Here is a 14,281-nt window from a genome sequence, read left to right on the forward strand (position 1 = left end):
TCCCTCGTCTATCCCTTTCCCCGTCCCGCACTCACCATTTCTCTACCTCCCTTGTGCTCCCTGTCTATCTCTCTTCCGTCTCCTACTCTCTCATTCTCATTGCCTCTATGCCATCCGACTCCCTCTTCTTTCCACCTCTCCTTCCTCCCCCGTTTTCTCTCTCTCTCTCTCCACTTTACCGTCATGTCTTTGCTCCAGATGCTGGCTGTCTCAGCTCCGTGGGCCGCGTCTCAGTGATGGGCCCCTCCAGGAATTCAAAGCACCATTCTGGCATTTTCTTCCAAGCAATTGCTTTTTGCAGTAATAAAGGGGGAGTAGCTTTAGCATCTCTCTGAATGGGCTTACTGGCCCTAGGCAAAACAAGCACAAGTGCACATCTATGAATCCTCTCGAGGCCATAGCGCAGCGCAAGACTCTGTCCGGATTCCGACCCAATTAAGCCGTCTCACACAATTTACAGGATCTGGTTTCAAAGACTTAACATTAATCATTTTTTTTCTTTGTCGAATGCTCCAAATGAGGCTCCTGAATTTTAACATTTTTGTGTTTTTTTTTTTTACTTTCATTTTAATATGAAAATCCTGAACTATATTGTCATCATAGAGCCCAGACAAGCAGAGAAATTTGCATGCCATAACTTTCTTTTGACTATGACCCCTCGTTGAGCCCCCGCAGTCATAGACCACTGACAATATGATATGTAAATATTATACATGCAGTTTTAATGGTAATTAAAGTCGCATTGACACCAAATTAATTCACGATGGGACACGGAGCATTTAAGGTGCAATTAGCCATGGAGGCGGCTACGACGCTATTTTGCCTAACTGCAAACTCCAAACACTTCACAATTTGTTTTCACATTAGGTAAATGTCACAGCATATTAGGATGCTATTATGGCACCCATGTGGGTTTTTTTTTTTTTCACAGGGTCTGGTTACAAAGGTGAAGGTAGAGATGATTAAAAAAAACAGAGAGAAACAAAAACAATAGATGTAGCGAGGAGGTAAAATAGAAGCAGCGGGACAGAGAAGCAGCGTTAATGCAACTTTTTAACAGCATTGCATGTGTACACAAGTGCACCAACTGTTCACTGTTCTGGGTCCATGGAGCAGCTGTGGAGGAGCAGGCTGTGCGCTGTTTCACTACACATGAAGCTGTGATAACAAAACTGCAAAAGACGCGGCAACAGCGTGAAGCCCGCTATACCTCCGCTGTCTCTTTGCCAGAAATGCTTTGTGTAATGGATGGCCAGCGCACATGCTCTTTCCTCCGACGAATGGCGTTACATCCTTCTTTTATTAAGCAGTTTTTCCTTGCATGTTTACCTCAAATCAATAGTTTTAACAACGGGCAGGCACACACACACACACACACAGTGGTAATATTGAAACGAGAATCACTGAGGCTGTAATTGATTGCATACCTGCATCTCTAAGTGTTATGTGTATTAGGCTTGTCAACTAAAAGGCCAACATTCATTGATTCATTGAGAGGCAGAGATTGGGAGAACAATGCAACTTGTCATTGTAATTTCAAAGTAACCCTGCTTGGCTTCTGTGTTTTTTTCTTCTTTAATATTAATTAATATAAATTAAATTATATTATTAATGTTTTCCAGGTGTTCAGTAACAAGAACTTTCACTTTAAAGTGAACTTCTTACATTTAATCACCTTTGTAACCGTTGTATCCTCCCTGGTGATTGACCACACCTTGTTAGCTTGACCATAATTCACAGAACATTACTTTCCTTCTTCATAAAAACGTAGTCTGTCATAATTAATAACCTGATGAGCCACTCACCTTATGTGCAGTGCTTGAATAGGCTAGTTTTGCGCTGAACTGAATGTAACTGACAATAGCAATAACTTGACTAATTACCATTAAAAACAAACTACAGCTGAGCCTAATATTTTTTTGCAGGTATTTGGAGTCCAAAATACCGGACATATATGACCTGATGGTGACGCGAGAAAAAGTGAAGTGAAGTTTATCTCGATTCACGCAAGAACATTCAGAAATTATAACAATTCAGAAAGAAATTGTTGATAAATTCGTTCTAGCAAAGGTCGTGGGATAATCAAAATCAGTAGGGTACAATAATGGTACACAATAATACTAAGCTCGCAAAGTTTCATGATAACTTAATCATAGTTGTGAAGATATTTCAGTCAGAAAACTTTATGCAGTATAACAGATAAAATGAAGATTGTTCAGAAAGGAAGCAAGCCACTTGTCAACTTTAGCCCAATGTCATTATAAAAAAAAAACCTAAGCATCCTTGGTTTGATGTAATTGCCTGTCCACGGTCCAAAGTGTGCAACAATTTTTTTAAACTTATGGGATGATGGATGCCCTTTGCCTGCAGCGAGAGCCAAGAGTAGCAACCATATGTCTGACAATCCCTATCAACAAGCATTCCCTTAATTGTGAAATGTTTTATTCACTCACTGCCAACAAACAGAAAGCAGCAACGAGTTGACACGCGAGTAGGGGCTGCATAGAAAAACACACCGCCTGTGGCCACACTGCCATCTCCCATTTAATGTCAATGGGTCCCTGGGCACACTGAAAAAGATCCCATTGCTGCTTAATATTTCATAACGCAAAGTCACAAAATTCTTAATATTCCTTCCTTGCCTTACCAAACTTGATGCTTTACATCTGTGGCACGCTCTTTATGGAATAACAGCAAATGCCCCCTAAACACACACACACACACCCCTTCAGATGACACTCATTATGTTCTTTAAATTTCTAAAAACCTGTTCAAATATGTATGCGGTCTCTGGCCCCATTTCCGGGGGTCCATAACGTGGCTCTTCACTTTCTCAGTGGAAAAACTCAACAGGTTGACTCCCTTTATGAATTTACATCCCCGGGCCATCTGCAGCCCTTTCTGCTTCTTCCTGGCTGTGGCTCTTCTCTCCGTCTCTCCCTCCCTGCAGAGGAGGAGGCTCGAGGCTATGCTGAAAATAAGATAAGATATTCAAATATGTCCACGCGCTCACCCACAAGTTCTTGCGTTTTTCGGGGTCAGCCGAGTCCCATTTTCTCGGCTTGTGAATCAGAGATTTTGTGCGTGCGCACGGGAAACAGATACCTCTCTCCATATCACCACCTATATGTGTTTTTTGAGCAATGGCGTGAGATGCCTGGGCACACGGCCCCATCTTTTTTTTTTTTTTTTCCCATGGATGCCCCCAAGCTGCGGTTCTCAGTAACAGCCAACAATCCATGGACTCGGCAGTGAGTCATAAACAAACAGGCAGAAGGAAACACAGGAGACCTCGCTGCGAGACGGGGGGTGATCTGAGGGGAACGGCTTTAAGCGGGAGCGGCAGAGAGCTTTTGTCCCTGTCAGCGGTGGCATGTGTGTTCACGCATGTGTGTGTGTCCGACCTTTCTGCATTCTCAAAATCCTTTGCAGGTCCATGTATGTACAAGTAGGTCATGGGTATTTTTCCGCATGACCCTGAGGAGCTTGTTTTGATACAGTGGTGCTCATGTGTGTGTGCACCTATGTGTCTGCTTTGATGTTATGTTCATTAATATGTCTAATGTATGTGTTTGCCCTTGAGCGGGTGCATCTGTCTGTGCACACAGGACCACATTGAAGGCTGGAATGAATCAGCAATCACTTCATTTTTAGACACTGAAGGTTGCTATAAGAAAACAGTTATACATGATCTCCCATCCTTTCTTTTTCTCCATTACTTCCTAGTTGCAGTTCAAACCAGGACCACAGTCGTGGCTACTTTCCTCAGCTCTCTTTCCAAGCTCAGATTAGCATACTGATTAGCTAGCCTTGTGGCTTTATCTTCCACCGGGCTCACATGCAGGGCTACAGCCTCATGAATACATAATAGCACCATCGGCAAACAAATGCATGGCTGACAGCTTCCAGAGGAGGGAGCTAGTGCACAGAATACAATGCTTTTATTTTTTTTTTTTCTTTTGTAATGTAATCAGAGGGTACTGGAGCATTCCTGTGTGATTAGAGTTTCCAACACGGTATGAGCAGTTGAATTGTTGAGCTGCTGTTATTTATCTCTGTTTTCTCTTGATTCTTTTCACTTTTATTTATTTATTTATTTACCTCCTGCACCCTCTCCACCATGCCTCCACCCTCAGCAGGGCCCCCCTCTCGCCGTCTTCTCTCCAAATCTCCCTTTTCATTAGTCCTCTTCCTCTCCTTTCCTCCCTCCCTTCCTTCATCGAGGCATTATCGAAGATATCGAGCCACCTCCTGCCTCTTACCTCCCTTCACTGCCTCTACTTCTGCCCCTCTCTCCACCACATTTCTCTCTCCACCTCTTCAATCTCTCCCCCTCTCAGAAGGGCCCGAGTGAGGACGGCGGATCGTGTGAAGTTGGATGCTGATTCTAGGCGACAGGCACCATATGAGTCATAGCCATAATCACAGAGCTCCCTTCAAACCCCCCCACCCCACCCCCCTCTTTGGCTGAACACCACAGAGGCACTGCAAAGCAAAATTGCCCTTGGTGCGAACAACAATAGCTATACAGTACACAACATGCATTTAAATTTCTACAATACAAACTATATATTTGGTTTCTCCCACACACTCAGGAGTCACTCAGACTAGTGAACGGTTCAAAAGTTGATCGGATTTGCATAAAAGCATCTAAATTTATGAAACCCTGTAAATACTGGAGCATTTTTCAAACTGTATGTAGGCATGGATACTGTATATGTACATGTATACAGCATTTTAGCCAACTCGGTGGTCAGTTTAGTGTATATGAGTTTCCTCCATATAATGACAGTGACATATTTGACGGTTGCTTGTCCTACATTGTCATAGAATTGATCATCCTTAGTGATAATGTCTTGAAAGGAGATTTGATGACATCACCCTGAGCTGTAGAGCCTGCATCTGAAGCTCAATGGGGGTCAACGGGGGTCTGTGACAACATAGATGATAGTTTACACTGGAATCTGCACTATAGGCCATCCTACATGTTAGTATAGATTCATTTTAAAACACTATAGTTATACTTTGCTGATGTTTAATAGACCGAATGAGCAATAATCTGCAGATTAATTAATAATTCAAATCATTGTTAGCTGCAGCCATAAACTGTAGAGACCTCTTAACATGAAGATGTTACTGTCTGTGTTAATTTCAAATATATGAAAAGAACAAACATTTTAAACTTTTCAACAAGTATCCAAAAATATTCAATCATCCTCAAATTGTAAATAAAGAATTTGTATATTTCTGACATTATGTCTTGGACCTGAGAATGCTAGAGAAGAGAAGAGAAGAGAAGAGAAGAGAAGAGAAGAGAAGAGAAGAGAAGAGGTCAGCAGAGAAAGAGGGGAGAGGACAAAAGATGGCGAGAGAGGGTCAGAAACAAACTGCTGAGAGAGCAGAGACTTCAGTCAAAATAACACGCAGTAGCACATGCAGCGGTCAGCTCAACTCAGACCTTCACTGGAAAAGACCAAAAAATGATAGGATGTGAAAGAAAAGGCAAAAGAGAAGAAGAGAATAAAAGAACATGTGCCATGAAGAGAAAGTGGAGCATAAAATGATAAAGATCGACTCAAACATAAAGGAATTCGAGTCGAATAATGAGGTATGTAACATAACGATGGAGAACTGGACCGGACAGCTGACCGGGACATCGAAGGACATAAGAACAAAGTGGAGGAGAGGGTGAGATAAATATAGAAATATATATATATATAAATATATATATATATAAAGGACAGAAAGACAGAGCAGATGAGGAAGGTCAAACTAAATGGAAATGGATGAGAAGAAAGACAAAGCACAAAGCTAAAAGAGAAATTTTCGGAGCTGAAATATGTTCAGATGATTGGATGGATTTATCAGGCAAAAAGACCACAAGGCAAAAACGGATGAAACAGAAGAAAGAGTGGAAACCAATTAGGCTCTAGGGCTGTAGTTTAATACATAAATATCAGTAATAACGAAAGAGAAAGACTGGCATATGTTATGTTATTTTGCTGGACCAACGTCGACTTTGAGTTCAAATACCCTCCGACAAAAGAAATGACTTGAGCCTCAAGTGTAGCATTTCAAACAGAGACCAAACAATTTGGAGCAGTGTGGGGTGAAGGAGAACAAAAAAAAAATAACATCGAAGAATAACTACTGCTCGGATTATTAAGTTCCACAAGGGGTGAATTGTTGCTGGGTAGGAGGTCGAGGTCCTTGGAGTAAGTGGGTAGGGCGAGAGTAGAGAGAGTGAGGGGTGGGCTGTTAAAAGACTGCTGACTGAAACAAACACCCAACCTCCATTGATTGGACACAAGCAAAAGATCAATCGACATGGCCTGAAGGCTCCATAAAAGAAGAAAAAGACCCCCATATTCAGAAGCTTTCGCCCCCCTGCCGCCCCCCTCCCCATTGATTAACCTGAGGCTGGTGTGATTACAAAGCAAACTCAATCTCCTGTCCATTGTAATAGAGAAAAAGCAGAGAGAGGGAGAGAAGCGAGGGGGGGCATTGCAGAGGCTATGAGGAGAACTGGAAAATGATCATGTAATGAATCTGTTAATTTCTCACCAACACCAGCTAATATGCTCCAAGACAAGATGATTATATTCATCATTAGCTCGGCGGCTAATGAAATAGCTTTTTTTTTAAAAATGTGCTTATCATGGCTATTGCACATAGCCGCTTGGTATTTCTTTTTTTTCTTTCACACATAGCAGACTGGAGATCAGTGTGCCAACTGGATTTTTTCCTCACAAGTGAGTCAGATGCAGTTTGAGACAGAGAAGGGAAGCGAGAGGTGTGACGAGAAAAAAAGAAATGGCCACAGAAGTCAGCCTTAGAGGATGAGAGTGGGATTGTGTGACCATGTGTGTGTGTTTTCCTGCATACATTTGCCTAAGTAATACGCTTATCCTCAGGCTGTAGTTGAATTATAGCCTGGTGTTAAGGCCTACACTGTGCAATAAAGAGGGATTGTTTAGAGATAAAATATCTGATTATTTATACAGCATGTCTCATGTCCTGCAAGCAGCGTTTAGTCCACAGACAACATAACAGATGCACATGAGTGTCTGACCTCAGTAAGTCAGTCTGACAGCAACACAGCCCTCAGGATAGACGTGTGTGTTCGTGAGAGAGAATTAAAAGGGGAGTCACGGGAGAGTTAATAAGACCTCTGGGACAGAGAAAGTGTTTTCATCCGACAATAAGACACATCTCCCTCTTATCTAATCACCTGTCTGTGCACAAGTGCCTGGCTCATGGCTGTCTGTGTGTTTGCATGAGTGAGCGCAGGAAGGAGCAGATTAAGGGAGTACGTGGGTTTCAGTGTGTGCGCGCACGCAGCTGTGTGTCCCGATTGCGCGTTTTCCAATAACTGTTAAGACAAAAAAAAAAGAGGGGGGGTGACACGTCGACATCTCGTGAGATCAATACACTAAGAGAGACTGCCAATACCAGTTGCATTATTTTCTTGTCAAAGCGTTCCCACATGACGCGGTCACCCGCTGCGCACCAGCGTTTGTCTCCAATGCCTCCAAATGCCCGATATGTGCGGTCAGAAATGAGCGCCGGTTGGACTTACCGCAGTAGAGAACCAGCAGCGCTGTCAGAAGCACCACAGCCCAGAAAGTTGACGACATTCTCGGCCAGCGACTGGCATCTTTGCGTCTTGACAACCTTGACACCGAAGCCATTGAACAAACAGAGCACTTCCTCTTTTAAATAAGAGAGAGAAATAAAAAAGCAAAAGGTGGTTAATCTCACAATCCAGCTCGGTCTCTTACAATGCTCATATCTCCGCGTGTAATTCCATAAAAAGACATGTCAAAGATCGAGCAACTGGATGGAAAAGCGCTGATTCTTTCTTCTTTTTTTTTTTTGCTCCTTAGCTTAGTCGGATATGCCGGTGCGCAAAGGAAAAAGGTCACATCTTCCTCAGGAATCCCAGGTTGGGCAAATAAGGCAGTATTTTTTCTATTCGCTCAGAAACACAAGTTGGTAAACGTCCCTTTAGTTGTCCCAAAGTGTGTTAACCTCAATTTCCCGTCCTATATTTCATTAAAAGGACGCGCGCTGCGCTGGTGCCTTAAGATTGCGTTGAGTTAATGCTCAAAGTGTTCAATCATCTATACCGCAGCGTCGTAAAACCTCCTTTCACCTGTGGTAGGTTTCCTCGATTCTCTTCAGCTTCACCAGCCCCGACGGCATAACCCAAAGACCGGTTTGAAAAAAGAAAAGAAGAAAAAAAAATCGGGGTTGTCCTATAGAATCCCGGTGGATGGATGAAGGAGGGTTGGTTGCAAAAGAAAAAGTCCTTTAAGCTCTGGGTTTGGGCACCAAGTGGATGGAGATCCCAGCATGTTTGCAGGAGGAAACGCAGGATGGGGAATGGATGGGTAGAGGCAGAGAGAGAAAAGAGTGAGAGGAAAAGTGCGCACTGTGCGACTCCATGATTTTCATCCAAAGTGAAATATTCAGATAATCGATATTACGTCAGCAATATGCCACTTGAGGTCGCGGTTTACAGTGATTTCACAACAGCTTGATGCTGAACGCTACACGAAATAAATCGTTTGACATCACAAAGATCAGCGTGTGAAACACGGTGCCTAATGTTTTTTCTTTTATTGATTTCATATAGTACGGTTGGTTTGATTGTTGAATCGATAATGATTGTGTGTGATATTTGACCACTGGTCATATATCCCCCCCCCACCAAGCGACAAATCATTAACATAGACGCACATAATCTGTGTTTTTTTTATTAGTTATTCTAGAGCAAAGTTTTTTCTGTTTTACTCATAAATAAAGAGACATTTGTCCCCATTCTCAGAAAATCTATCACAATAATGCGCATTTTACCCAGAACTCCTTTCGGGGGGTTTAAATGTGACTTAAATGCGCAGTCATGTTACTAAAAGCAGCCTTTCACAATAAAAAAAAAAAAGGCTCTATTTCTGGAATGTTCATTTACTCTGTAAAAAGTGTCATTGAGAAAAATGCCATATTAATACTACTGCCAGACACTGGTGGATTATACCTAAATAGAGTTTTAGGTACTTCCATCTAATGTCACTTTTTATTTCTTCTGCACTTCGTTTCACATTATTTATGAATAGTTCTTGCTTTTATCTGATAGCCTTGGATACTTTTATTTATTGCTGTTGAAAAATATGATGCATCAAAGATTAAATTAACCAAACAGTATAGTGGAAATTATAGCCCCACCATGACCTACAGCTATTATAATATATATTAATAAAACACTCAAAGTAGGAATGGTTCTGCATGAGTATTACTTTTTTGGTTCATTACTTATTAGACATATTATTTTGGTGCTTTTACTTAAAGCAGCTATCATCAACTTTTGGAGCAAACGACAATTTGTAAACAATTTGACAATGTGAATAGGGTCTATAGAGAATTAATATAGTGATAAAGCTTTATGATTTAGCCATCAGGCCCACACTTTACTGTTTTGCTTCACTTAAATAGCTTTAAAAAACAAATGTACACAAGCTACACAGCACCAAAAACAAAGTTTGCTACTAGCTGATGAACATAGTTGAGCGTTTAGCAGCTAAAGAGCCAGATATTTCCCTTGGGAGGTGGAGGAGACCAAAAACAGAGTTAAAAAGGAGCAAATATTGAATATATACTTGACAGTGGTAGCCAGAAACACAACTCTGAATGAATGATAATGTTGCTGGATGTTGGATATGCATTCTTTTGCTAACTTAAACAGCCAGATAGAGCTGTATCACTCCGTAGACACAACAGATAACATGAGGCCACTTTAGAGTCAGATAAAGATGTCAGAGCATTAAGGGTAAACTTACTTCCCTGTTTGTAGACTAATAACTTATTGGCAAATGTCTTATACTGTAGATACATTATAATAATAGTATACAGAGTTAAGCCACTGTCCTGAGGGCATATAGACGAGCCAGAGAAGACAGCTTTTTCAGAATTGAGGCAGTATCATGCTATGACAAGCGTATTGATTAATTCTCCTCATTTTGGACTCCTGTGAATTTTCTCCTCTGACTGAACTGACCATTGATAAATAGAATGGAACCAGCGTGGGAGCAGAGCAATGCCCTGCTGTGGACAGAGGCAGCAGCAAAACATTTCAGCCATACAAAAAACACAATATCAAGTGTTCACTATTCTTTCCTCTTGCCATTAGATAGCCTTTATACTTAGTGCACGAACCACAGAACTTTGCTATTGATATGCATAAATTTAACCAAACACTGCAATACACCACAAATCTGTTGATTGGATTTGAGTTACAGGGGTACCAGAAAAACACTGGACTTTCTTAGAAACTTAAAGTTTAATTTCAGTCTGATCTCCCAGCAGCTGTTCTGCAATATAATACAGTCCAAAAGAAAAAGGCTGTTCGACAGCGAGGTAAAGTGGTGAAAATATTCCTAATTTAGCGTACACTTAAACTGATATTGATTTTGTTTTATGTGTGGCTTTTTCATGCGGCTAAAATACATTTTGTTGCTGCCCCCATCCATAGCAGTGCATTACTCTGCTTTTGTGTCAGTCCTTCTGTCAAATGCTCCAAATTGGGGGCACACCGTACTGCCCTTTAAATAAGATTTATTTTAAATAGAGGATTTGTAGTTGTATAATGGAGTATTTCACGTTGCACATAGCTTCAGAAACAAAAATAGCACCACTCTTTTGTGCCCCTGTGACTGAAAGCCCATTGAACAGTGAGCGCAGTGAGCGATGTAGTTTCAGCACCACGGGCAGCACCATTATCAGCCCTTGTGGACAGCACAACAGAGAATTGGTACCATGGACAGCGCCAGGCACTGACACTCAGCCCCATGTGACTAACACAATGGCGTCACGGTACCACGGACAGCAGCCTGTGGCTGAACCTCAGCACCGCGGACAGCTCCACACTCTGGCTGCTCCTGTCAAAGCTGCAGCCGGCTTCGTCTGCTTGGCAGCGAGGCTCTGGAGGCCTCTGTGCATCCACCTCAACACACCCTGCCATGCATATGAAACCTAGAATCTGTGCCCACACTATCTTTTGCTCCTTGGGGAACAAATATCCATGAATAACTCAAGCCAAAATGTGTTTTGCTCCTCTATTTTGGAGCTAACAGAGCTGGTCTGTCAGGTAGACTATCAATTCCAACAAGTTCCTTTATAGAGATTCCAAGTTATCCCTGCTTAGCCTTGCTGTAGTAATGTGCACTAGACTGGAGCTCTTGTAAACCAGACTGTAAAGCACACTGGGTGTAATAAAATAGTTAATTGCTGCATGTGTCCCTATAAGTCCTTGTAAACCTCTAAATCGTGATGTAATTGCTCTATTTGGTAACTTATGTTGGTAGCAATGTGAAAAGAGGACATTTCTTTTCTAAAATCATCTGTTCCCTTCCCCTCCTTTGCCATCTCTCTCTCTCCATCACATCGCAGTTTCCTCGCAGTAGCCGCTCTTAAAAGCAATAGATTCAATGTAGACAGTCAATTACAGTCCTGCTTGGAAAGCGCTGGCATGTTGCCTCCTGCATGTTGTTGTGTCACTGACTGTGGCACTAACTGTAAAACAAGGCCAAAGCCTCCTTGGCACACACATACACACACAAACACAGATACACAAGCACGCAAACACATTAACCTGGACACATATTCTTTCAATGCAAATTATGCAATCAGCCCCTATGCACTGTTTTCCTCTGCTTTTATATTTTGCTCACACACAGTCACACCAAAGCAGCCATTTGCTTTTAGCTTGGATATAATGCATGAGCCGTGGCCTATATATGCTATCTCCCTCCTTCATTTTTACATAACATTTCTAAAACTCCAAACAGAATGAGGAGCACACAAGACATAAAAACACTGACTCGGATATTGCTATTTTGGAGGATGTTACCCCCTCCCCTTCAAAGGCTTCAAAGTTGAACAAAAAAGATACTGGCTGGCTCACTTTTTTTTTGGCTGTGAACTGTAATCAAATATTATCTTATTCTCTCTCAACATGAATCAACATTGTGGCACTGGTTCTGTTGACTCTCTGTGTTCACTGGTGCTTAGCGTAGAGGTCTGGCCTCTGTTGGAGTTCAAATGGATTTGTCAAATATCTGTGGAGTTGAAACTGTGTTTTAAAATGTAGATGAGGATTTCATCCACAAGCTGTTGCCAAGTGCAACAGCTCTGGAAAATCAGATAAACATATTGCTTTGGTAGAAAAAAGAATGTAGCCTGATTGTACCTCGATGCTGAACCTGCTCCCCACCTGAACAGTGAGCTCAGGACCTTTGTAGCTAAGACTAGAAAGATGACTCAACTGTAGAGGAGGAGGTGAATGATATCTGTAATGAACACAGCACAAACAGATAAGCAAGCACTAAAGGGTTTTACTTAACGCTTAATGATGCTTTTGCAGAGATATCATTTCCAAAGGCCATATTTAAGTTTGAATTGAATACCACCTACTTTTACAAAATGTGTGCTCACACCAAATTAAATCAACAACCTCAATATTTCCGAATGATTGCAGTCGGATAATGAATGTCCTTTAACTCATTCAGACAGTGACCTATGGGCACTGGAAAGACAAATTACTTTAATGAAAGATATGACTACAATGAAAGCTCAAATTCATTTGAGGCTTTATTTCAGAGCTCTACTGTGTTTCCAGTTATCCAGATTGCAAATATTTGAGATTTTGTCACAGTTCCAGCAGGGTAAGCAGGAACACAAGGACCCAAATGCAGACTACAGTGGCAGAACTGGTGCAGTGCAATTGTTTAATGCAAAAGTCCAAAGTCCATGAAACAGGCAAGGTCCAACAAAACAAAGATTTGGTCGAAACCAGACTGGCAAACAAAACACAATGAATGGAACCAGGGAAACTGAAACTAGGGCGCACACGTACTAAACACACAGGTGAAGGCAGGACCACAAACACAGGCGAAACTAATCTGTCATGTTTTAGCTCAAGAAGTTGAAAAGTTGAGAGTGAACGAAAGAAGGTTTTAATGACTTTAAGTACAGGCTGACAAACACAAAATAACAAAAAGCTGCTGAGGAGTAAAGGCTGAGTGCAGTAATCAATGATAATAATAAAACAGAAGTTTAAACAAACAAAAATCCAGAACTGAGAACTAGGAGCAAGAACATGTTGAGAAGCACCAAGACAGAAAAAGGGGCTAGAAAACTGTACACGGGACTGGGGAACAGATCGAGAACAGGGGGACAACCCGACAAGTGAAATCAAGAAACACAGAGAATAAATATACAAGTAGTGAAGACAAGATGACGAGACAGTGGTGAACACCAATTTAGAGTGGAACAACAGACAATTAAAAAAGGTTGGAAACACAACAATGACAGGAAGTTACAAACACAAGGAGAGGGGAGAATTCCAAAATAAAACAGGAAACACTAAAGAAGAAATCCAAAACCATGACAGATTTATATATGAACAGTATATCCTGGGTATCCAGGCAAATTAGATAGTAGTAAAGGACCAGACATCCTGTTTAACTTGATCGATTCACAGACTTAGGACAAACTTGTTGCATCTAAGTTTGGAGCAACAAACAAATAAGAAGCAATCAGGCCTTTTGCTATTAAGACCTTAAAGCTTACCAAATAAACGCTTTTATGCAATTACATTTAATAATTTGCCAACCTCTTATTTATGGTTCTATGACTTAACGGTAATTTCTTTTGCACATGACCATTTGCTAGCATTTTATGCCTATGTTTTTATTTACTTCATTTTTAAGCACTTTCAGTGTTTGAACATCCAGGCCCATGGCGCATTGCTCGCCCCCAGTACACACCCCATCACCCTCCCAAAATTCATTTATTCAAAAAAAAAGAAAAAAAAAGAAAAATGGACTCATTAACAATTGCTGCATCCACTGAAAAGTCACTATGAATGATTGCGGGCTTTCCAGATGGTTTCCTGTCATATTTCATACAGTGTTCTGTCTTGTCTGTAGACCTATTGATCTGTTGTGGCAGGAGGCTTTGGACCAGATTCAGGCAGCCTCTCGAGCATGAAGGAAATATAGTTCAAATGCAGCTTTCAACCAACAGAAGCACTTAAAAAATGTTTTTTCATGAGTGACGATCTGTGCTGTCAGTGTAGTTTGCTGATGACTAATGTAACCTACTTTCCTTAACGATGTACTTTTCATACATCATATGGTGCTGTCAATATGTCACTTACAGTGTTGTATGTGCAATATTAAGTCTTTTGCACAAAAGTGTAATTAAGTCCAGCTGCACTGCTTTG

The 14,281-nt window shown here is 41.3% G+C and overlaps 1 protein-coding gene across 1 annotated transcript in view; it reads right to left on the bottom strand.

The window, feature by feature from the left end:
• tafa5 (TAFA chemokine like family member 5) overlaps nt 1-8,528 on the bottom strand; it is a 145,573-nt gene extending 137,045 nt beyond the window's left edge. Inside the window, exon 1 of the mRNA XM_019278935.2 lies at nt 7,580-8,528. Coding sequence (XP_019134480.1) covers nt 7,580-7,691 — 112 coding nt within the window. The 5' untranslated portion in view covers nt 7,692-8,528. The remainder of the gene's footprint in view (nt 1-7,579) is intronic.
• Between the last annotated feature and the right edge of the window lie 5,753 nt (nt 8,529-14,281).

The sequence above is a fragment of the Larimichthys crocea genome, chromosome XX (assembly GCF_000972845.2).
Source record: "Larimichthys crocea isolate SSNF chromosome XX, L_crocea_2.0, whole genome shotgun sequence".
NCBI classification, from domain to species: domain Eukaryota; kingdom Metazoa; phylum Chordata; class Actinopteri; family Sciaenidae; genus Larimichthys; species Larimichthys crocea.